Below are 26,138 nucleotides of genomic sequence, written 5' to 3'. Positions count from 1 at the left end.
CCTGAGCCTGGTTGAGAAGCTCCCAGATCAAGTCCTCCTTGCCATCCACACTCCGGGCCACAACGGCGTGGGAAGGGACCTGTGCCAGGTGGCAGTTCTCGTACTCATCCACAGGCCTCCTGGTGTTGTCCTTACAGAGCAGCTCGTACTGGTCCCTGTCAGCCTTGTCAGGCAGGTTTTCTGGGGAGGGAAGCCCAGGTGAGTGGACCACAGGCAGAGCATGAGCTGCAGTGCCTGACCCTCCCTGAATCCCAGATTGTTTGGGGATTTGTTGAAATAACTTTCTAAGCTCAAAATGGAGCCACTCCTTCCTGGGAGGCCACATTAGCACCGAAACTTAAATAACTTCTGTGTGCCTGTAAGTGCCCCAGTTGATCAGAAATGCAGTCCATCCAGCCCCCAAGGCCAGGCCAGTTCTGAGCTCTACACTGACTTCCTTCTTCCTTCTCACCCCAAGCAGAGTGGACCACGCAGCCCCAGCCAATCACACATTACCTGCCTCTTCCTTGTTCTTTACTCTTTATCCTATCAAAGTTTCCTGCCTTCTGCCCCATTTCGTAGTCCTCTGAACAGAGACTGCCCACCTCAAGAAGTGTTAAAGTTTGTATCACCTCGACTGTTTTCTTTAATCATTTACAACAGCCTGAAGAGGAGTACAGGGAATCTTTTCCAAATACATTTTATGAGAGTTCCCATTGTGGCACAGCGGAAACAAATCAGACTAGTATCCATGAGGATGTGGGTTTGATCTCTGGCCTCACTCAGTGGGTCAGGGATCCTGTGTCACCATGAGCTGTGGTGTAGGTAGTAGATATGGCTCGGATCTGGTGTTGCTGTGGCTGCTGTGTAGACTGGCAGCTATGGCCCTGATTTGACCCCTAGCTTGGGAAACTCCGTATATGGGTGTGGCCCTGAAAAAGCACACACACACAAAAGCAAATGCATTTTAGGCAGATGAGGATGCTGAGGCCTGATTGGCCCAGGGCTCTGCTAACATGAATGGTGACAGCAAATATTTTCTAAGTGCTCACAGCCTATCAAAGACAGAGCTGAAGGCTCTCCATGCTCTGTTTTGTTTACCCCCGATAACAACTGGGAGAGACTGGTAATGTGGTTACCCCATCCTGGAGATGAGCAGAAGGATGCTTAGAGGGTAACTCGTCAAAGATTCAGCTAAGTCTGATGCTGACACATCACCCCGCTAGGACAATCCAGGTCCTCGACTAAAGGGACATCCCTTCCCTGGGGGCAAAGCCTGCTAAGGAAAGGTGGCAGAAGAGTTGAGGGCTGGGCAGAGGCCTCAGAGCCCAGTCAGGACTCTCTGTAGGTACAAAGAAGGACCAGAGAGCCTTGTGAGGAAAACAGGCTCTTTGATTCCCCTTGTCTAGGAGCTCTGCCTTGAATTGTGTTTCTCTAAAGTTCATAGGTTGAAATTCTAATCCTCAGTAACTCAGAAGGAGACTTGGAAGTAGAAACAGTGCAAATGGAATTAGTTAAGATGAGGTCACAGTGGAGTAGGGTGGGCCCCTAGTTCAGCATGACTGGTGTCCTTATTAAAACGGGAAATTTAGGAGTTCCCGTCATGGCTCAGCAGAAACGAATCCGACTAGGAACCATGAGGTTGTGGGTTCGATCCCTGGCTTCACTCAGTGGGTTAAGGATCCGGCAGTGCCGTGAGCTGTGGTGTAGGCAGCTTGGATCTGACATTGCTGTGGCTCTGGCGTAGGCCAGCAGCTATAGTTCTGATTAGACCTCTAGCCTGGGAACCTCCATATGCCACAGGTGCGACCCTAAAACGACAAAAGACAAAATAAATAAATAAATAAATAAATAAAATGGGAAATTTAGGAGTTCCCTCTGTGGTGCAGCAGGTTAAAGATCCAGCATTGTCATTGCTGTGGTTCAGGTCGCTGCTGGGGCACAGGTTCAGTCCTTAGCCCAGGAACTTCCATATGCCATGGATGTAGCCAAAAAATAAAATAAAATAAATAGAAAAGAAATAAAAGGGGAAACTTGGACACAGACAGACATACACACGGGGAGGATGCCGCATGAAGAGAAAGACAGAGATTGGGGTGATACAAGCACAAGCCAAGGAATGCCGAAAATTGCCGCTAAACCCAGAAGCTACGGGAAGGGCATGAAACAGGCTGTCTCTCACAGCCCTCAGAAGGAACCAACCCAGCCAACACCTTGATCTTGGAACTCTAACCTTTAGAACTCAGATGATGAACTTCTGTTGCTAAGCCACCCAGTTTGGGATACAGTCAATTCACAGTATCCATAGGATCTCTATCTATCTTCTAGGAAGTTCCAAAGAGCAAAACTTTAATTTTCCACCTAGGTAACTATTTATATAGCATTTACATTGTGTTAGGAATTACAAGTAATCTAGAGATGATTTAAAGTATAAGGAAGATGTATATAGGTTATATGTGAACACTACACCATTATAAAGGACTTGAGCATCTGCAGATATTATTATCCTCAGGGGCCCTGGGACAAATCTCCTATGGATACCAAGAGATGACTGTGTTTCGTTCTGGCAGCCCTAGCAAACTCATATAGATCTTAGGTTGATAAAATATCTTATTGAGAGAGAAGGTATGATACAATTAGAGTTCTTGTGAATGGTTCAATTTTAATCAGGCATGGTGCAGAGAAAGTACATTTTAAATCTTTATATTAAACGAAAAATATTGTTTCTAATTTCAGCTCATGCTAGAATTAAAAGAATCAATATGATCCAATAGCTTCCAAAAGAAAGAATTTTTCCATCTCTGTCCCTCTAGGGCCCAGTGGTGGCAGCAGCTCACTACCTACACTCATTTTACCACTACAGCCTAGTGTGTAGTTTCTCAGAAACTTCTACTTAAAAGGCAACAAGGGCTCTTGTGTAACAGTGGACACAGGACTCTTGGCAGAGGGAAATCGGGATGGTCTCAGACAACCGATTGTTTTCGGAAAGTGAGGAGGTTTTCAATACTCTAGGGTGAGTGTAAGATGCTACCCAATGGCCTAACTGTGCTAACTTGAGCAAGCAGAGGAAATAACAATGATAATTATCTGGAACAACCTGATTCTGGGAGATGAAACCCATAGATGACCCCACTAATTCAAATTACTGATAATAAGACATGCCCCAATTGCCGAAATGCTAACAAACCAGGTCAGTGTGTAATAATGAGGGGGACAATGAACTGTGAATGCCTGACCAGGGAAAAAAGATCACTACTCTGCTTTTTTTGTTAATTAAAAAAATTTTTGGGGGGTCTTTTAAGGGCCACACATGTGGCATATGGAAGTTCCCAGGCTAGGGGTCGAATTGAAGCTGCAGCTGCCGGCCTATGTCAAAGCCACAGCAACGAGGGATCCGAGCCGCCTCTGTGACCTACACCACAGCTCCCAGCAACACCAGATCCCCAACCCACTGAGCAAGGGCAGGGACCGAACCCGAAATCTCATGGTTCCTAGTCGGATTTGTTAACCACTGTGCCACGATGGGAACTCCTGTCAGAAATTTAATTGGCTATAAAATCCAAAATCTGTAAGCTGAATTTGTTTGAAATACTAGTTTGTTTCTGATAAATTGCCCAAAACTCTGTAACAGTGTTTTTTTTTTTTTTTTTTTAATATAGAAATAAAGAAGCTGGATAGTAAGTTTGATCCCTGGCCCAGAACAGTGGGTTAGGGATCCAGCGCTGTCACAGCTTTGGCATGGGTCACAACTGGCATGGATCCCTGGCCTGAGAACTCCGTATGCCTTGGGGTGGCCAAAAAAGAAAAAAAAAAGGAAAGAAATAAAGAAGAAAAACATTTTTTGGAGTTCCCATCATGGCTCAGTGGTTAACAAATCCGACTAGGAACCTTGAGGTTTCGGGTTCGGTCCCTGCCCTTGCTCAGTGGGTTAAGGATCTGGCGTTGCCGTGAGCTGTGGTGTAGGTCACAGACGAGGCTCGGATCCCACGTTGCTGTGGCGGTGGTGTAGGCCGGCGGCAACAGCTCCGATTAGACCCCTAGCCTGGGAATGTCCATATGCCGAGGAAGCGGCCCAAGAAATAGCAAAAAGACCAAAAAAAAAAAAAAAAAATTCTATCTGACATAGAACACCCTTGTATCACGTAAGATGTTTAAACAAAAGTGTATAGTCTATGCTAGGTTCATTTTAAAAATCAGTGTCTGCTACCTCAAGGAGAATTTTGCATTCTCACTTTTTCTAGGGGCCTTAGTTCTTCACAGCCTGGTGTCTTGCCCTAATAGGAAAGAGAAGTGTAGTGGCCTTTGGGGAGTTCCTGTTGTGGCTGAGTTCCTTGAGGTTGTGGGTTTGATCCCAGGCCAGGCTCAGTGGGTTAAGGATCCAGGGTTGCCATGAGCTGTGACGTAGGTCACAGACTAGGCTTGGCTCTGGCATTGCTGTGGCTCTGGCGTAGGCTGGTAGCTACAGCTGCAATTAGACCCCTAGCCTGGGAATCTCCATATGCCATGGGTGTGGCCCTAGAAAAGACAAAAAAAAACAAAAAAACAAAACATTTTTTCCCATGGTTGGTAGTAATGCTTTTGCAACAGATTTAATTGTAGATGTGCTAATAACTTCCAAAATCATTGTAATAGTTTGTGTTTGCTTTAGGTGGTTAAAGCATTTTGGAGCCATTTATAGTGATGCATTCAGGGAGAACATGATTAGATCTGAAATTGCAGTTTCGGGGACTAAGAGAATCTGATTATTAAAACTTGTTTTGTGTTATTAATTGGTAGGTCATGTTTAAATGTTCAGAAAATTGGAGTTCCTGTCGTGGAGTTCCTGTCAGTGGTTAACGAATCCGACCAGGAACCATGAAGTTACGGGTTTGATCCCTGGCCTCGCTCAGTGGGTTAAGAATCCGGTGTTGCTGTGGCTGTGGTGTAGGCCGGCAGCAACAGCTCCAATTAGACCCCCTAGCCTAGGAATCTCCATATGCCACCAGTGTGGCCCTAAAAAGACAAAATGACCAAAAAAAAAAATTGTTTAGTAGATTTATAGACTGAACAAACTGAGCCCTAAATAAAGTACAAATAACAGAAATTTTTTTGTATAGAAACTCTATTTCCTTAAAGATTTTGTCACCACCCATCTCTAGATGTAAGGAAACTTTTAGGAAAGAACTAGTTCCCCTGGCCAGGGTGTGGCCCACAGCACTTACCGAACACAGTCACATGCCTCACGAAGGCCACGTCCCCAACATCTTCCTGCAGACACCTGAGAAGCACAGCGGCTGTGGTCAGGCCAGTCTCCACACACAGTCTTACCCCTTCCGAAGCAGCCCTGCCCCTCTTCTCCCTAGCCTCTGCCCCAGGGCTTCACCCACAGTTTCCTGGGCTTCAGTCTGCCTCACGGAGGTGATGGTCCTGTCTGAGGAGACTCTGAAGCCCCAGAGCCAAGTCCAGGTCTGAAGCAGGCAGCAGCCCTAAAGCCCCTGGGGAGGGATGGTGCTAAAGAGGGACCCTCACCTTCCTCTTTAGGCAGCCTAAAGCAACAGATTTTTTTTTTTTTTTTTGGAAGTATAGTTGATTTACATGTTGTTTTGGTTTCAGGCATACAGCAAAGTGATTCAGTTATGCACACACACACATATATATATACATACTCTTTTTCAGATTCTTTTCCATTATGGGTTATTATAAGATATGAATATAGTTCTCTGCAGTCTACAGTAAGTCATTGTTGTTTATCTATTCAGTTTTTTTAGTTTGTTTGTTTTTTTTGTTTTTTAAAGAAGTATAAAGCCTCTTTCATTGAGGATAACAACTCCAGCTAGCCTTAGATTCTTGGTCAGTTTTGCTCTGGTTCTAAGTGGTACCTACTTTTCTTGCAGTGCGTGGCACATGGAGAGGGGCCTGGAGGGAGGGGGCTAAGCAGGAGGTGGGGAGAGGCAGCAGCATCCCTGACATGAGATGCCAAGTCAAAAGAAGGAGGCCGGGGAGGTCCTGGCCTTTGGTCTGGCCCCAGCCTGTGTCTATGGGTCCCAGAGACCTTGGTCCAGACCCCAGGCTGTGGGGAGAGAGTAGGGGCTCCCCTGCAGAAGACTGCTCCTTGGGCTGGGCAGGAGCCAGGGTGGGCAGAGGGGAGGCACTCAGGGCCTGGGTTTCACACTGTCGCTCCGTGGTCTGGAGCAGGCCTGGCCACTCCCTGTGCCTTGTTTTCCCCAACATCAGAGTGAGGAGGGGGAGAAGAAAGGGGGCCCCACTCACTTGAAGGCGCCCGAGTAGCCGAAGTACCGTTCATGGTTGGAGCAGGCACACTTTTCCACCCCTTTCCCCGCACACAGTTGGCACATTTTGGGGAAGGCCATCCGGTCCGCACAGGGGACGCAGCTGCTAGAGAAGAACTTGGCTGCTGCTGCTCAACACAGACATATGGACCTCAGGGCGTGAGCTGGTAGGATGAGTTACCCATCTACATGGGGGCTGGGCAGGCAGAACTCTCTCTAAACATGCAGGAACCCCTGCCAGCCCTTCCTTATCTCAGGACATGGCCCCACTCACCCCTCTCCTGAGCCTGGGGTGGCTCTCAGGGATCCCTCTTCCAGGAATTTCGGTATGGGGGTTGGGATAACCTGCCTGGTGGTGGTAGGGTGGTGTCAATAGCAGCCTTATAACCACCCAGACAGATGTCCAGCAATGTCTGACACTGAGGCAAGTGGGAACCCCAAGAAAGGGCAACCATGGCCAGAGCTGCAGCCCATCTGGCCCCAGCAGCCCCTAACACAGGTGAAACACGAATGCTGTAGACTTGGGGAGGACTCAAAAAGACAAAACTTTTGTAGAGTGCAGAAAATTTGGCTGTCATCTTTCAGGGGCTGAAAAGGCACCCTAGGCCTTGGCTCACCTTGCCTCATTATAACTGAACAAGAGAAGAGCATACAAAAAAATCATCCCTCTGGGCCACCATCCCCTCTGGCTTTTAACCCAAGCCCTCCCCCAAGGCACTGAGGCCAGACTCTGGGTGGTGCAGTTGTCATCCCTACTGAGTCTTCCTGGGCAGCTGGAAGGGCATTCCCCTTTCTCAGGAGCCTCCACAATGGCCCTTGTCAAGCCAAATTGCTATAGGATTACCGTGAAGGTGGGGCTGTCAGGAGCTCAGAGACAGGGGCTTATTTGTGAGAGAAGGAAAGACAGCTGCCTGTTCCCGAGGGTCGCTGGGGTAGCAAACCCAGCCAGCACATGTGTAAAGCAAGTGGTCCTGAGCCCATCTTGGAGTTTCTGAAACCCACCCACCTGATAGTAATTGTAAGGCCCTACTACAATCCAGGTGGGAATGGGAGTAGAAGCCTGGCCTGAGGGCACCCCCACCCTGCCAGCTTACCTTCTTCCCCTGAGTCAGGAGGAAGAAGTATCCCCATGGGGATGTTCCACCCAGCAGACCAGCCAAGGCCTGTGTGACAGGACTTCTTGCCTCGGAGCTGGCTCAGCTGGAAGTCACTGCCCTTCTTCACCACGGCCACCGCGTAATAGTGGGTTTGTGGATCTGCAAAGGAACAGAGAAAGAAGGGCCAAAGGGAGAAAATAGTTTCAAATGATGCAACTGACAAGGGCTTAATCTCTAGAATATACAAGCAACTTATACAACTCAACAGCAAAAAAGCCAATCAATCAATGGAAAAATGGGCAAAAGACCTGAATAGACTGTTCTCCAAGGAAGATATACAGATGGCCAACAAACACATGAAAAAATGCTCAACATCGCTGATTATAAGAGAAATGCAAATCAAAACTACCATGAGATACCACCTCACACCAGTCAGAATGGCCATCATTAATAAATCCACAAATAACAAGTGCTGGAGGGGCTGTGGAGAAAAGGGAACCCTCCTGCACTGCTGGTGGGAATGTCAACTGGTACAGCCACTATGGAGAACAGTTTAGAGATACCTTAGAAATCTATACATAGAACTTCCATATGACCCCGCAATCCCACTCTTGGGCATCTATCCGGACAAAGCTCTACTTAAAAGAGACACATGCACCCGCATGTTCATTGCAGCCCTATTCACAATAGCCAGGACATGGAAACAACCCAAATGTCCATCGACAGATGATTGGATTCGGAAGATGTGGTATATATACACAATGGAACACTACTCAGCCATAAAAAAGGATGACATAATGCCATTTGCAGCAACATGGATGGAACTAGAGAATCTCATACTGAGTGAAATGAGCCAGAAAGACAAAGACAAATACCATATGATATCACTTATAACTGGAATCTAATATCCAGCACAAATGAACATCTCCTCAGAAAAGAAAATCATGGACTTGGAGAAGAGACTTGTGGTTGCCTGATGGGAGGGGGAGGGAGTGGGAGGGATCGGGAGCTTGGGCTTATCAGACACAACTTAGAATAGATATACAAGGAGATCCCGCTGAATAGCATTGAGAACTATGTCTAGATACTCATGTTGCAACAGAAGAAAGGGTGGGGGAAAAAACTGTAACTGCAATGTATACATCTAAGGATGACCTGATCCCCTTGCTGTACAGTGGGAAAATAAAAAAAAATAAAAAAAAATTTACAGAATTTAAAAAAAAAAAAAAAAAAAAAGAAGGGCCAAAGGAAGATGCCACATCATTGCTACTAATCTGGAGTGTGTGCAATGGGGACCTTCTGGGGATCCTAGGACCTACAGCATCTCCTGCGAAGCAGGCAGAAAAGGAAAGGGAAAGGCCCTTGATTGACAGGAGAAAGAAAACTGCCTTTTCAAGGCAATATACCCTAGTTTTTTGGTTTTGGGTTGTTTTTATTTTAAGGAAGTAGCATTTGAAACTATATTTTGCTAAAAAGCATACTTGATTTACATGGTTGTGCCAACTTCTGCTGTACAGTAAAGTGACCCAGTCATACACACATTCTTTTTCTCACATTATCTCCCATCATGTTCTATCCCCTGAGACTGGATACAGTTCCCTGTGGTATACAGTAGGACCTCATTGCTTATCCATTCTAAATCTAAAATAGGGCACAAATGAACCTACCTACAACGCAGAAACAGACTCACACCCTAGTTCTTTTTCTGCACCTGCTATTACAGAGCCTGAAGCTCCCAGTCATTGTGATGTTACTATTTCTCCCCAAAAACTTCTGCCCCTTCTCTGCTTCTCTGTCTGTAGCCCAGACATGAAGGTGAAGGTGTGAGAGGAAGGTACGTGTGGGCATCCCCTGGATTTTGCCAGAGCTCTGAAAGCTGGATTCAAATTGTGGCAGGCCGTGTTCACACACTCACTGGTGACGCAGATGGACCAGCATGGTGGAGGCAAAGTCCCATCCTTCAACCCCCCACAATCTTTCCTGGCAACATTCACAGGCTGGTGTGCTCTCACACCTGCAGGAGACTCTGCCCAGGGAAGGGGCTGTCTGGGCCTATGTGTCTCCAGAGATGGGCTTCCCATTGTGCAACCCTCCTGGGTAGGCACTGGACTCTGGACTCCCCTTCTCACTCAGTAGCACCAATGCCAGGCCCATCAGGATGTGCAAAGTTCCTAGCTTCCCAGAGAGAGCCAAGGTCCCAGCCCCCAGGGGTCAGTGAGGTGACAGCCTCATACAGTCCAAAGGGCTCCAGCAACCTTGTCCCCTGCAAGTGTAAGGCTGACAGAGTCCCTGCTTCCCCCACCCCCACCCCCGTGGCTGCTGCGTCAGAACAGAGTCCTGGGTCCCCATGGAGGACACACCATCTTTTGACCCATAGAATTCTGCCACGACAGGCTTCAGGTTGTAGGGGGCCAGGCCTGCCTCAAACACCAAACCTCCATCGATGGTCACAGCATCTGCTTCATTGGCCTGAAAGAAAAGAGGCCAGACATGAACGGGGAGCCCCTCACCTCCAAGGAAGGCTCACCTAACCCTCTGGCAGGGACTCTGGCCCTGTGGACACTTGCACGGCTCAGACCTCCACCTGCCTCGGGTCAGTTCAAAAGCCTTCTCAGTGAGACTGTCCCCAACCATGCTCTTAAAACCACCACCTCACAAATACCAGAAGCCCTCTGTTTTTCTCCTCAACTTTCATCAACCATCTGACAAACTTGTTTCGTTTATTGTTTGTCCTCTCCTTTGGAATGCAAGCTCCACCAAGGTGGGGACATTATTGTTGTGTTGTTTTAGCCTCCTGAGCCTTGGCACCTACTACCAGTAGGTGTTCAATAAATGTTGTTGAGTAAGTGAGTGAATGAATTGTAGGATATTTCCATCCATAAGAAGTCATGTTTGGGAGTTCCCGTCATGGCACAGCGGAAGTGAGTCTGACAAGGAACCATGAGGTTGCGGATTCGATCCCTGGCCCCAGTGGATTAAGGATCTGGCATTGCCATGAGCTGTGGTGTAGGTCACAAATGCAGCTCGGATCCCACATTGCTGTGGCTGTGGCATAGGCCAGCAGCTGTAGCTCTGATCAGACCCCTAGCCTGGGAAACTCCATATGCTGCAGGGGCAGCCCTAAAAAAAAAAAAAAAAAAAAAAAAAAAAGTCATGTTTTATACTCTTGGATCTGATTCCCCACTCGAAAATCTATCAGCCAAGGGGTCCTTCCTTTCTGAGAGAAGCAGTAACCTCATAGCCTCTCCCTATCCATCATGGAAAAAAATTATTTTTGCAACTGGAATCTCCCTTACCTATTTCTTTCCTCCCTCACCAACACCACCTCTGATAACCACCTCTGACAACCACAAAGTCTGTATCTTTGACTTTGTTTCTATTTGGTTATGTTTGTTTGTTGAGTTTTTTAGATTCCACATATAAGTGACATCACACAGTATTTGCCTTTCTCTGCCTAACTTATAAATTCATTTAGCAAAACACTCCCAAGGTCCATCCATGTTGTTACAAATGTTAAGATTTCATTCTTTTTTATGGCTGAGTAATATTCCATTGCATCTATGTACCACATCTTCTTTATTTATTCAGCTACTGATGGACACTTGTAAATAATGCTTTTTATTCATTTATTAATTGACATTAAAGTAATTCAGCTTTTGATAAATTTTTTTTTTTGGCTGCACCTGCAGCATGCAAAAGTTCCCAGGCCAGGGATCAAACTCACATCATAGCAGCGACCCGAGTCACAGCAGTGACAATTCTGGATACTTAACCCACTGTACCACAAGGGAACTCTAGCTTTTTATAAATATAATACTATGTTTCCATATACTTGCCTCCCTTTTCCTCACCCCATTTTTTCCTTACATATATTTTATATTATGTATTCATATACATTTCTGTAACAAATCAATCTCCACCGTATATTTACATATATATATATTTATGAATGAATTAGAGAAAAATAAAGTTCATGTTCATCTTTATGACCCTTACTGAATATTTCCAATTTATTTTCCAGAAATGATGTAGAAATTTATAACTTATAATGCAAATAGCAATGCATACCAGTTTCACACAAAATTACCAGCAAGAAATGCTATCATTTAAAAAGTATTATTATAGGAGTTCCTGCTGTGGCTCAGCAGTAGTGAACCCGGCATATGGAAGTTCTCAGGCTAGGGGCAGAATTGGACCTGCAGCTGCTGGCCTATGCCACAGCCACAGCAATGTCAGATCCTTAACCCACTGAGTGAGGCAAGGATTAACCCACATCCTCATGGATGCTAGTCGGGTTCATTAACCACTGAGCCACAACGGGAACTCCCTGTGAGTAGTTTTTTATACTTTATTATTCTTAAGCATTCCATATAAATTTAAATGAAATCTTCATATAGCATTTACACTATGCTATTTTGTCATAGCTGATTGAATATATTTTCTGGTATGCTTAGGGTTTTATATTTCTTTTCTTTGTAAGAGATTTAAAATTTTTACATCTCCAAATTTGTCTGCTTTTGTAATTTATCTTGCTATATCTACCTATATTAGCCAAATTGAGTCAAGCTGGGAGTTTATTTGGTAAACAGATTAAAAATCTCAATTGGTTTTATCTCTAAACGGCCATCCAGTTGCACAATGAAAAATCCTTTCTCAGCCATTTTGTTGGGAAGCTTGCCTTATCATACAATATCTAAATCTGCTTAACCAGATTTAGAGTTAGACAGATTCCCATTGTGGAGTTCCCATTGTGGCTCAGCAGTAACAAACCCGGCTGGCCTTGCTCATTGGGTTAAGGATCCGATGTTGCTGTGAGCTGTGGTGTAGGTCACAGACATGGCTTGGATACTGAGTTGCTGTGGCTGTGATGTAGGCTGGCAGCTGCAGCTCCGATTAGACCCCTAGCCTTCGAACTTCCATATGCCACACATGAGGCCCTAAAAAAACAAAAACAAAAAACAAAAAACAAAAACCAACCTCAGTGCCCTAATGTTGGACTTTCATTATAGTTTGCATCTACATCACATCATATAGATAATCAGATAGATGCATGTATGTATAGAAAGCTTCCATGTCTCCCACATCTGTCTGAGGACCCTGCTTTCTGTAATATTATTACTTAATATGCTGTAGTTCAGGCAGGCCTCAACCACCCCTCTGCTAAATTTACTTTTCATAATACTATTTTACATTCTCATCCACACTTAAGATTTTTAAAATTATTTCATTGACTTAAATTTTTTTTTTTTTTTTTGCTTTTTTAAGGGCCACACCTGAGGATATATGAAAGTTCCCAGGCTAGGGGTCCAATCAGGACTGCAGCTGCCAGCCTACACACAGCCACAGCAACAAGGGATCCAAGCCTCATCTGAAACCTATACCACAGCTCATGACAATGCTGGATCCTTAACCCACTGAGCGAGGCCAGGGATTGAACCTGCAACCTCATGGATACTAGTCAGCTTCGTTACTGCCGAGGCACAATGGAAACTTCGACTTTAAAAAAATTTAATATAATTTTGATGAAAATTATGTTACAGTTGTGAATTAACTTTAAAAGAATATGCACATATATGATATTTTGTCTTGCTACCTAGGAAAATGGCATGTTTTACTTTATCAGTAATTATTGTTCATCTGCCCCAGACTTTTGTATTATAATAATCACGCAGAGCTCTCATATGATTTTTCCTCATAGACATTTTCCGTATATCATTATAAATGATATCATAATTTGGCACTTTGGGGCTAATTTTCCTCAACTAGTGACTGTTGATATATGAAAATGACATTAATTGTGATATATTACCTCTTAACAAACTAATGTTTCATTAATAAATAATTATAGTAACATTTCTCTCAATTCCATTGTACTTTCTAGGCACAAAAGCATCTGAAAATATTGCTATGTTCTTTGTTGCTATCTCACATGCATTTTATATCTTATTACATCACCAGGAAATTTTGAAAACAGTATTAAGTAATTATAGTGATACTAGAGCTTCTTTTTTTTTCTCATGCCATGCCAGTGGCATGCAGAAGTTCCTCAGCCAGGGATCTAACCTGTGCCACAGCAGTAACCAGAGCCACAGAAGTGCCAACGCCAGATCCTTAACCCGCTGAGCCACAGGGAACTCTTATACCTGAGACTTGATAGATCTCTCCTCCAGTGCAAGTCCAGCTTTGCTTTACCATGGACATTTTCACTGAATCCTTCTCTATCAGTTGTTTAATTATTACTGTTGTTATTTTCACTATTAATGAATTTGAGCACCTATATTTTCATCTTCACACAGTCTCCGTGATTTGGGGTCTTTTTCTCATTTCTTTCTCCTCTAAAGCCTGGTCTAATTCCTGTGAGGAGAAAGCTGTTCTGAAGCAGTAAACAATAACAAGTGCAGAAAAAGAAGAAGAAAGTATGGAGTTCCCACTGTGGCACTGCAGAAACGAATCTGACTAGGATTCATGAGGCCACAGGTTCGATCCCTGGCCTTGCTCAGTGGGTTAAGGATCCAGCGTTGCCAGGAGCTGTGGTGAAGGTTGCAGATGGGGCTCGAATCTGGCATTGCTGTGGCTGTGGTATAGGCCGGCAGCTACAGCTCCAATTCAACCCCTAACCTGGGAACCTCCATATGCTGCAGGTGAGGCTCTAAAAAGCAAAAGGAAAAAAAAAAAGAAGAAGAAGAAGGAGAAAGTAAGGATTTTCTTCCACTGCCTTTAGGCTGCAGTGACTTACCAAGATGGCCCTGATGCACTCGAGGTAAGAGGTTCTCTTCACACAGCTGACATGAGGACCTTCCACTGGAAGGATTTTTTTCATATTGTCACGAAAACTGGAGCACTTACTGGCCTCTTGACTTGAGACAGTGCACCATCTCACAGTTTCCTTAGGAAAAGCCAGACACAGCCCTAGGGGAGAGAGGCCAGAGGTATAAGGGACCCACAGCACTCACCTTTCTCTACTGGAAGAAGAGGTTAAAGACAAGGTCAGGGGTTAACTGAGAGGGGTAAACAGAAAGTGGACTGGCTGCCTGGCACACACAAATTCTCAGGTCCCACTTCTCTGATTGTGCCTTTCCCCTTGGAGAAAAAGGCCAAAGATACCCCCCCCCCAGAAGTCAAATATAGAATTAACATATGAGCCAGGAATTCTACTCCTAAGTATAGGAGAATTGAAAACAGGTATTCAAATACATATTCACACATCTTCACTGCAGCCCTATTCACAATGGTCAAAAAGGTGGGAACAACCCAAATGTACATCAGTGAATGAACTGATAAACAACATACAGTATATCCATACAATGGAATAGATTCTACCATAAAACACAAAGCATTGCTATATGCTATAGGATTGACAAAGCTCAAAAATACTACGTTATACAAAAGAAGTCAGACACAAAAGGCCACACATTACACGATTCCACTTTTATGAAATATCTAGAATAAGTCAATCTATAGAGACAGAAAGCAAATTGGTGGTGGGCAGGGCTGCGGGGGGAGGAGGCTGTGTACAGGATGTTCTCTTGGGTGATGGAAACAGATAGAAGTGGTAGTTGCATAACCCTATGAGTGTACTAACATTTATTTTATTTTTTTGCTTTATTTTATTTATTTTATTTTATTTTATTTTATTTTATTTTATTTACTTCATTTTATTTTATGGCCACACATGCGGCATATAGAAATACCCAGGCTAGGGGTTGAATCGGAGCTACAGCTGCTGGCCTACACCACAGCTGCAGCAATGCGTGATGTGAGCTGCATCTGTGACTTACACCACAGCTCACTGCAACACCAGATCTGTAACCCACTAAGCAAGGCCAGGGATCGAATCCATGTCCTCCTGCATATTAGTCAGGTTCATTATCGCTAAGCCACAATGGGAACTCCCCTAACTTTTAAAATGTTTATGTGGAGTTCCCATCGTGGTGCAGTGGTTAATGAATCTGACTAGGAACCATGAGGTTGTGGGTTCGATCCCTGCCCTTGCTCAGTGGGTTAACGATCCGGCGTTGCCGTGGGCTGTGGTGTAGGTTGCAGAAGCGGCTCGGATCCCACGTTGCTGTGGCTCTGGCATAGGCTGGCAGCTACAGCTCCGATTGGACCCCTAGCCTGGGAAACACCATATGCCGCCGGAGCGGCCCAAGAAATGGCAAAAAGACAAAAAAAAAGAAAAATAAATAAATAAATAAAATGTTTATGTTAGTGGATTTCACTCCAAAAAAGAAAAGGAAAAAAAAAAAATCTTATGGGAAAGGAGATTTGGGCCTAGTGATTTAGTCTTCCTCTTGACCCTGGATCCTCTAACCTTACACAGTATTATAGCTGGAATGTCAAAATCAGTGCCTTATTATTTCACTGTCACTTTAAGCTGTAGTAACTAGTGCCGAAAATACAAGAAAGGCAAAATGCTATTTACAAATCTGTGGTATTTGAGCAAAATGTTATCTTAGATGAAATCTAGAAGATGAAAGTAACATCAGTAATAGCTAACAGTTTTTGACAAGGGCCAGACACACGAAGGCCTTGAATGCCCGCAATTGCCCTGTGGGTTAGATATTGGTGTTTTTGTTTTGTAGATGAGATTAAACAGGCAAACAAAAGAAACTTGTCAGAGACATCAAACAACTTGAGATGAATCTAATACTTGAAACATCCAGGTCTATTGGACTCCAAAATCTGTGTTGCCTTTTAACTGTCTGTAAGTAGGAAATTTCAGAAGAAATGGGGCAGATGTCAAACTTCCTTGGAGAGAATCCCATATCAAAGATTGGGAGTGACAAACAGAATGCCTCAGCTCTGTTTGAAAAGGCTTTCGGATATCACTTATATCTGGAATCTAATATACTGCACAAATGAACCTTTCTACGGAAACAAACACATGGACATGGAGAACAGACTGTGGTTGCCAAGAGAGAGGGGGAGGGGGAGGGAGCAGGATGAACTGGGAGTTTCGGGTTAGTAGATGCAAACTATTGCATTTGGAGTGGATAAGCAGTGAGACCCTGCTGTGTAGCACAGGGAACTACACCTAGCCACTTGTGATGGAATATGTTGGAGGATAACGTGAGAAAAAGAATGTGTGTGTGTGTGTGTGTACACATATGGTTGGGACGCTTTGTTTTACAGCAGAAATTGGCAGATCATTGTAAATCAACTATAATAAAAAAAATTAAGGAGTTCCTGTTGTGGCACAGCAGAAATGAATCCAACTTGTAACCATAAGGTTGTGGGTTCGATCCCTGGCCTTGCTCAGTGGTTTAAGGATCTGGAATTGCCATGAGCTGTGGTGAAGTTTGCAGACCCAGCTCAGATCCTGCCTTGCTGTGGCTGTGGTTGGCAACTGCAGCTCCAATTTTACTCCTAGCCTGGAAACCTCCATATGCTGTGGGTGAGGCCCTAAAAAGCAAAAAAAAAAAAAAAAAAAAAAAAAAAAAAAGCAAAAACAAAACAAAACAAAACAAAAAACGCCTTTCAATAGTAGCAGCCCAGGGAAGGAGAGTCATCGAGAGAATGGAGCCATGTGCCTTGAGTAAAATACAAGTGTTCAGAGTAAAGGCTCACTTTGCATTTTGAGCCTTTCAAAGCATGTTTACTCTGCTTGCTAATCCAGATTCTTAAAACATTCTGTGCTTGGCAATGACTGGTAACCATAGAGACAATATAACTCTATAAATGAAAATAGCTTAGAGAGGAGGTTAAGTTACATAAAGAGGTACTGTACACAAGTGTAGGATTTTTTTTCTTTTTCAAAGGTATGAACTTATTGGGAAAGCCTTTTTGAAAGTCTGTATTTTCAGTTACTTCTGCTTATGTTCAAATGATTAAGACTTTAGCTTTGCATTTAGCAATGTTTTTAAAAATGTGAGAATCAGAGTTCCCTGCTGGCCTCATGGTTAAGGATCTCGTGTTGTCGCTGCTGTGCCTTGGGTCACTGCTATGGTTTGACCCCTGGCCCAGGAGCTCTTGGACAAAGCAAAAAAAAAAAATTAACAACTAAAAAAAAATTTTTTTTTGTTTTGTTTTTTTAGGGCCCCACCCATGGCATATGGAGGTTCCCAGGCTAGGGGTCTAATCAGAACTGTAGACGCCAGTGTGCAAAACAGCCACAGCAATGCCAGATTTGAGCCATATCTTCGACCTACACCACAGCTCACAGCAATGCTGGATCCTTAACCCACTGAGCGAGGCCAGGGATTGAACCCACACCCTCATGGTTCTTAGATTCGTTTCCGCCATGCCAATGACAGGAACTCCCAAAAAAATTTTTTTTAATAAATAAAAGTGTGAGTATAATATAGGTGAATGAAGTTTGCTTCATTAGGGGAAAAGCTAAAGTTTTCACAGAAACATGGTACTAAAACAGGGAACTAAACAAATGCAAGAAAAATAAAACACAAAACAAACCAAAACCCAAATGAGGATGGACTTCTATTTCTGCCTGTGAAAGATAATTGATATGGGACTTGCCCTAGCACTTTACACAACAAAAGAAAATCTGGGGAGTTCTCTTGTGGTACGGATTTGGCATTATCAGTGCAGTGGCTTGGGTCACTGCTGTGGCACAGGTTTGATCCCTGGCTTGGGAACTTCCACATGCTATGGGCATGGCCAAAAAAAAGAAGCAAATGAAAAACCTGGAAAAAGTGTTTTAAAATATTGAACAACAGGAAGTACAAGTCTGTGATCCCTGACAGACAGGGAGCAAGTAGGTAACCAAGCCCTTACAATCATTCTAGCTTTCTTCCTGGACAAAGGGACTGGATGGCAGGGCAGAGAAGGGAAAACCATACAGCCTGATGGTCATCCCAAGGTGAGGAGACAGAGATCATAGCTTGGTAAGAAGGAGGTCATTAGAATGTGCAGCACAGAGTACCAAAGAGCAGGGAGTGCAAAATGAGTGAAGAAAGAAAGAGAGGTTGAGATCCAGATGCTTCATACCCCTAAGATTCTGGCTAAATACCAACCTGAGCATTGTGGTGGCCAGGCAAGGACAACTGTTAGGAAAAAAAAATTAATGAGGAGCCTAAGCTGAGTTCTACCATTTGGAGTGGAGAAAATCTTATTGAATAAATAGTGCATTTATGAAAAATTCTAGAAGTAAGCTAAGTTAGATATAGAGTGAAGGGTATTCTAGACACAGCCTAAAAATCTTGAAAACTAGTCTTGAAAAGATGAAACAGATCTGAAGATAATATGACTGTCTGCCAGAAAAAAAGTTGATACTCCTTAAATTAAAAAAACAAAATCCAGTACTCAGCAAGATAACATTCACAATGTCCAGCAGCCAATAAAATTACTACACAGATGAAGAGGCAAGAAAATGTAACCCATAACCAGGAAGAAAATCAGTCAAGAGAATCAGAACTAGAAATGAAAGTAGTAATGAAATTAACACAAAATCACTTTAAAACAGCTCTTTAAAATGTTATACATATGCTGAGAGATTTAAGGAAAAACAAGAACATAATGAGGATACAAATATAAGATACAAAGAGTGAAAAAGAATTGATAGAAAGAAAGACAGAATATCTAAAATGAAAATTCCATTGGATGAGATTAACATCAGATTAAATACTGCAGAAGACAAAAGATGATATGGAAGACATTATTGGAAACTATCCAAAATGAAGCACAGAGAGAAAGAAATATTGAAAAACATGATCAGAGCCTCAGTGACTTGTCATACAGTATTAAGTAATACAACATATGTATAACTGGAGTTCAGGAGAAAAATTAGGAAAAGTGGCAAGAAAAAAACATATGAAGAAATATTTGTCCAGAATATTTCCTAACATAAAAACTACAGTTTCACAGTTCTAAAACAGCCGCACAAAAAAGAGACAAAATTAGGAACAGAAGAACAAAGACAATAAATATCACAGACTTTTGGTCAGAAACCATGCAAATCATAGGCAATGGAATGATAGCATTAAAGTGCTAAAAGGAACATAACTTGTAATCTAGAAATCTATACCCAATGAAAGTAACTCTCAAAATTGAAGGCAAAAATAAATTCAGACAAACAAGTATTGGGAGAATTTGGGCACAGCAAATTTGCACTGCAATGTATGTTAGAGGAAGTTCCAGACCCAAGTGGTAACGCAGGCAAATTCTATCAAACACTTAAAAGAGAAATAACACCAATGCTACACAAACTATCTTGTAAAGTAGAAGAATAGGAATACTCCTAACTCATTTTCTAAGACTAGCAATAACCTGATACCAAATCCAGAGACATTACCAGTAAAGAAAACTACAGCCAAATATCCCCCATAAACATAGGCACAAAAATCATTTACAAAATATTAACAGATCAAATCCAACCACCCGCTCCCCGCCGGACAAAAAATGTGAGTACATGAACACACACATGCATACACACAAATATGTTTTCCCTTACCTAGGAAGGCAAAGTTGAATTAATATACAGAAATTAATCTGTATAGTTCATCATATTACAGAATAAAAGAGAAAAATCCATATGATTATCTCAATAGAACAGAAAAAGTACTTGCCAATTCAAAATTCCAAACAAAGTAGGAACGGGAAGGAATGTCCTCAACCTGATAAAGATCATCTACAAAAACCCACAGTTAATATCATACATAATGGTGAAGACTAAATGCTTTCCCCTTCGGGTTAGAAACAAGGCAAAGATAAACACTCTCACCATTTCCTTTTTTTTTTTTTTTTTAGGGCTGAACTGGTAGCATATGGAAGTTCCCAGGCTAGGGGTCAAATCGTAGCTTCAGCTTTCACAGCAACATGGGATCCAAGCTGCGTCTGTGACTTATACCACAGCCCACAGCAACGCCAGATTCTTAATCCACTGAGCAAGGCCAGGGATTGAACCTACATCCTCATGGATACTAGTCAGGTTTTGTTTCTGCTGAGCCACAACAGGAACTCCTCACCATTTCTATTTAACATTGTATTAGAGGTCTTAACCCTTTTAATAAGCTTCAAGAGAGAAAAAAAAGGCATAGAGATTGGAAAAGGTGATACAAAATTGTCTATATTCACAGATAACACTTCTCTACACAGAAAATTTAAAGGAATAAATGAATTTAGAAATAGGATTTGAGGTCAAAATACTAAAATTAATTGAATCTTGGAGTTCCGTCGTGGCTCAGTGGTTAACGAATCTGACTAGGAACCATGAGGTTGCGGGTTCAATCCCTGGCCTTGCTCAGTGGGTTAAGGATCCACCATTGCCATGAGCTGTGGTGTAGACTGCAGACGTGGCTCGGATCCTGCGTTGCTGTGGCTCTGGCGTAGGCCGGTGGCTACAGCTTCAATTCGACCCCTAGCCTGGGAACCTCCATATGCTGCAGGAGCGGCCCTAGAAATGGCAAAAAGATAAAAATAAATAAATAAATAAAATAAAATTAATTGAATCTCTACAACTAAAAAGAAAAAAGTGTAATATGAAACTTTAAAAATACTACTTACAATGGCATCCAAAAATATGAACTATATAGGGATAAATTTAACAAATTGTGAACAAGACTGGTACTTGAAAACTATAAAGTACTCCCAAGATAAATGAAAGAAGCCTTAAATAAATAGATACAGAATATTCATGGATTAGAAAACAGAGTATTGCATTGTTTTGTTTTTCATTTTTAAAAATTTTATTGAAGTATAGTTGATTTACAATGTTGAAAAAAACTCAGTATTAAGGTGACAATTCTCCTCAAAATAATCTGTAAATTAAATGCCAACCCCAAAATAATCCAAGCCCTAAGTTTTTTTTTATAGAAATTGTGCTTGTGATTCAAAACTGTGCTTGGGAGTTTCCTGGTGACTCAACAGTTAAGGATCCAGTGTTGTCACTTCTGTGTCTTGGCTCATGGCTGTAGCCAAAAACAAAATTAAAAAAACAACTGTGCTTGGATATGCAAAGATCTAAATGGCAAAACCAACACTGAAGTAGTACAACAGAGTTGGAGGATTTATACCACCTGATTTCAAGATATACTATAAAGCTGCAGTAACCAATACAGTATGATACTGGCACAAGGATAGACAGAAAGTTTAATGGAACAGGGAGTTCCCATCATGGCTCAGTGGAAACGAATCTGACTAGCACCCATGAGGATGCAGGTTCGATCCCTGGCCTCGCTCAGCGGATTAAAGATCCGGCGTTGCCGTGAGCAGTGGTGTAGGTCACAGACGCAGCTCAGATCCTGCGTTGCTGTGGCTGTGGTGTAGGTTGGCAACTACAGCTCTGATTCTATCCCTAGCCTGGGAACCTCCATATACCGTGGGTACAGCCCTAAAAAGACAAAAGACACACACACACACACACACACACACAAAGAAAGAAAGAAAGTTTAATGGAACAAAACAAGAGTCTAGAAATTGACCCACATATATAGAGTCAGTAGATTTTAAACAAAGATGCCAAGGTAATTCAAAGGGGGAAGAACATTCTTTTCAAAAAGTCCTGGAATAACTGGATATCCATATGAGAAAAGTGAACCTCAACTCTTACTTTATACCATACGCAAAAATTAACCAAAACTGTATTGAAGACCAAAACATAAAAGCCAAAGCTATAAAACTTCTAAAACAAAGCAGAGAGGAAAATATTGCAACTTTGGGGGTAGCCAATTATATTTTTAGAGAGGACAGAAAACATAATACAAAAAATAAAAATTAGGTAATTGAACCTGATCAAAATGTAAAACATCTGCTCCTCAGAAGATATCATTTAGAAAATGGAAAGCTAAGCCACAAACATGGAGAAAATAATTGTAGTACATTGACCAAGGACTAGCATCTAGAATATATAAAGTGTTTTTAAACTCAATTATCAAACAATACAATCAAAAATGAGGAAATACTTGAACAGATATTTTATAAAAGAAGATATAAGAATGGTCAATAAAAAACATGAAAAAAAGTGTTGGTTGTCTAATGGTTAGGTGCTTTCACTACTGTGGCCCAGTTTCAATGCTGATCTGGGAACTGAGATCCCACATCAAGCCGCTGCATACCGCAGCCAAAATAAAAAAATTAAAATAAAGTATAAAAATAAAAACATTTAAAAATGTTTAATATTATTACTCAGAGAAGTGCAATTTAGAACTATTGTGAGATACCACAACACATCTATTAGAACGGCTAAATATGAAAATACTGACAGCATCAAGTATTGCCAAGATGTGGAGCAACTGAAATTCTCATATTGCTGGTGGGAATATAAAATGGTACAACTACTCAAAACCTGACATTTTCTGGGAGTTCCCGTCTTGGCTCAGAAGAAACAAATCTGACTAGCATCCATAAGGATGCAGGTTCGATCCCTGGCCTTGCTCAGTGGATTAAAGATTCTGCCTTGCTGTGAGATGTGTAGGTCACAGATGCAGCTCAGATCTGGCGTTGCTATGGCTGTGGTGTAGGCTGGCAGCTACAGCTCCATTTTGATCCCTCCCCTGGAAACCTCCATATACCGCAGGTACGGCCCTAAAAAAGAAAGAAAAAGAAATGAAATAATTACCCAAAAGAAATGAAAAATATGCCCACTCAAAGACTTGTATACTAATATAGCAGCTTTAGTCACAATATCCCCAATGTGGAGACAATCTAAATATCCACTAACAAATGAATGGAAAACAAACTGTGGTAAAGTCATATGGAATACTACTCAGCAATAAAAAGGAGTGAACTTTGGTACACACAACAACAGGGATGAACCTCTAAACAATTATGCTTAGTGAAAAAAGCCAAACACCAAACACTATGTGACTATATGGTTCCATTTATGTGAAATCCTAGAAACAGCAAAACTTACCTAAAGTGGGAAAAAATAAGAATGGCTGGGAAGGGTAGGGACCATTTAGGAGTGATGGAAATGCTCTGTATCTTGATCGTGATGGTAGTTACGAAAGTAGGCATATTTGTCAAAATTCTTTGAACTGTATGTATACTTAAAGGAGGGCATGTTACTATATGTAAGTTATATTTCAATAAAAAAAATGATTTTAAAAAGAGAGCGTGTTCAAGCAAGCTAAAGATCAATGGGGTCAAGTAACATAAAGGAGGCCAGCCATCCATACCACCTCATCCAACCAGTGACGATTTCAAGAAGGGGCAATCAGGGCCCACGGTGAATACTTCAATCTGATCCTTGAAATGAAAAGCTGGCCACATGCTCACTCTGTGGAGAAGTCTTTTCCCGGAAAGAGCAAGAGGTGGAAGGAAGAAGTGGGAGCCAAGGTGGAGGTCCAGGAATAACCACTCCCTCTCCTCAGACCTTTTCTGTTTAAGCTAGAAGAGTTTTTGCTGGAGAAGAACACTGAGCTTTGAAGAAAGTGTGTCCTAGATTCCAGCCTGGTCCGGGGGCCAAGAGGGAAGGAATGCTGCGGGTGGGGCCGGCAGAGGCGGGGTGGGGGGCAGCTCTTGCCTCTGGTTTGTAAACACAGAGCAGACTGGGAAAACAAACTTTTGGGCCATGCCTGACACTGCCAAGAGAGAGGATGGAGATGGAACAAATAATACAAGCCCTGTTCACCAGGAAGAATGCCAGAGAGACCAGCGGCCTCTGGATTTCTTGTGGCCAGCCACAGTTAGACCACAACTGTAGGGCCCTTGCCAGCCTTCCCCAGACCCGGCAGAGCTCCCTCTGTGGCCCTAGGTGGGCAGCACTGGGCCACGGAGGGCCCACTGCAATCGCTCCTTGCGTTTCCTGACTTATTCTTCTGCCAGGCCCAGGTAATCCCTCCCTGCACGATAGGTACCCCACCTTGGAAATGATTTAAGACAGCCTGAGACCTGACTGAACCAGGGCTGGATAGAACCCAGCTGTAGAATCAAGGAATGAGGGGATCTCCACCTGCATGAGCACAGTGGCTTTCCACCATGACCTTCCTTACAGTTACCCAGCCATAAGCCCTGCCACCCCAACACAGAAAGGGGACCCCAATATTTACGTGCGGATTTTTTCCAGTGATAACTCACCTGTGCCCTTGGGCACAGCAACTGTGTGTTGTGAAAAGGAAATTAGTTCAGAGAAGGCACTGGACCACCCAGAGTCCCGTGGAACTGAGTGGTGGGTGGATCCCATTCTAGGGTGGTTGTTTCCCCCCATTATTCCTCCTCCTCCTCCCTGGTGCGTGGTACAAATGGAAGCTGGCATCATACAGTTCAGAGCAGGAACAATCCTTCTAGCTAGATATCTGACATGACAAGCTTACCTGACGCGTGCCCCTCTCCCTCTTAGTTGTGAGCCCTGGGAAAAATCCCTTCTCTCTGCTGACCATTTCCCTCACTGTAAACAGGATTAACACCCTCCAGGCCAGAGGTTATGAACTTTTTCTGTAAAGCTAGTCAGTTACTAGCTTTGTGGGCCCTACACTCTCTGTGGCAACTATGCACCTCTGCCCTTAAAGCCTGGAAGCAGCCATGGACGATACTGACCTGCATGAGCAGGATCGCGTTCCAATGAAATTACATTCATGGATGTTGACATTTGAATTTCATGTAAGTCTCTCGTGTCAAAACTATTCTTTTTATTTTCTTTCACCCATGGAAAAATGTAGCTCAACTCAGCTGTTTATCAGACGGGGCTGGCGGACTTGGCTGGCGGGTGATGGTTTGTGAACCCCTGCCTGGTGCTGGAGGGTTTCTGCAAGGGTGAAAGTTGTCAGGTGCATGGATGTACCACTACCAGCGAGTGGGAGGCAGTTCGGAGTCAACCAGACGCCGCGCTGCTTTGAAGCCGCTTAGACCAGGCAGCGCAGTGTCGCTCGGGAGCTGACTCTCGGCTGGCACCCGGTCCCTACCCTAGAGGGCCAGCCCCCACCCGGCTCCCAGTGCTCACTCACCCAGGGACCCCACGCACAGCAAGACGCAGAAAGCGAGCCTCATTCTGTGAAGCGGCGCGCGACACCGACCCGGCTCCCCTGGACTCTGCCAGCTGTTACTTGCCCGAGAGGGGGCGGATCCGCCTCCTCCAAAAGGTTCGCCCTTCCGGGCTGATCACGCTCGCCACACCCCTACACCTTGCCCGAGAGCCTCCACTGCACCCTCTGCCTCGGGGCCGGGGACTGAGAGGCTGGATCTCCGCTCGCAGGCTAAGGGTCCGCAACCCGGAGGTACGAGCCCCTGCAACCTCGGAGCCCGAAGCAATGACCACCTTACGCCGCAGAGAGAGAAACTGAGGCCCAAGACGAGAGTGACTGCCTGGGTCCCAGGTTAGCTACTCGAATGCAGGTTCCCTGACCCCCAGACCGTCGTATAGACAAACAGCTCTTAGATGCTTTGAACACAGACTCCTTGGGACTGAGGGTCGGTCCAGGAGGTAAAAACTGTGGACCCGTCCCCCAGGAAAGAATGCGCACGCGTATACACAATGTAGTGAACACAATCTTCAGGGATCCTAGGACTACTCCGAAGCGTCTCGGTAGCCCTCTCCAGGGCCCTCCCAGAAGCTCTGCAGCACTCCTTCCCCGTGACGCGGTCCCTGGCAACCCTCTTCTGAAGCTTGAGGTCGGGTGGTGAAGCGCTGAACCCAGGAAGTGCTCCTTCTACTCGCCCCTGCACCCTGCAGCCCTATCCTCCTATAATCTGTGACCTCTATCTGGGGGAAGTCTTTCAAATTTAGTTAGAGTCTTACATGCATACATACAACTTCACATATTCTGACTATTCTTACTTATGAATTATCACCAAGTGGGCACATCCTTATAACCAGCATTCACATCTAGAAACAGAAGGTTGGAGTTCCTCTGTGGCACAGCCTATTGAGGATATCCTGTTGTCACTGAAGTGGCTCTGGCCA

At 43.7% G+C, this 26,138-nt stretch overlaps 1 protein-coding gene across 2 annotated transcripts in view; it reads right to left on the bottom strand.

Annotated features, from left to right (window-relative positions):
* Positions 1-25,308, bottom strand: part of INHCA (inhibitor of carbonic anhydrase) — a 46,740-nt gene extending 21,432 nt beyond the window's left edge. For both annotated transcript variants that reach the window (NM_001444538.1, NM_213847.3), the window contains 7 exon segments: positions 2-180; positions 5,181-5,236; positions 6,229-6,376; positions 7,343-7,504; positions 9,706-9,814; positions 14,082-14,254; positions 25,183-25,308. In NM_001444538.1, the coding sequence (NP_001431467.1) occupies positions 2-180; positions 5,181-5,236; positions 6,229-6,376; positions 7,343-7,504; positions 9,706-9,814; positions 14,082-14,254; positions 25,183-25,225 (870 nt within the window). In that variant the 5' untranslated portion in view covers positions 25,226-25,308.
* Positions 25,309-26,138: the final 830 nt, after the last annotated feature.

The sequence above is a fragment of the Sus scrofa genome, chromosome 13 (genome assembly GCF_054392235.1).
Source record: "Sus scrofa isolate SSC_HxYL_T2T_F1_AM1 chromosome 13, Sscrofa_HxYL_maternal_Yorkshire_Landrace_v2.0, whole genome shotgun sequence".
Classification (NCBI taxonomy): Eukaryota; Metazoa; Chordata; class Mammalia; order Artiodactyla; family Suidae; genus Sus; species Sus scrofa.
The sequence above is the reverse complement of the archived record's forward strand: the minus strand, read 5'-3'. Positions and strand labels throughout refer to the sequence as shown.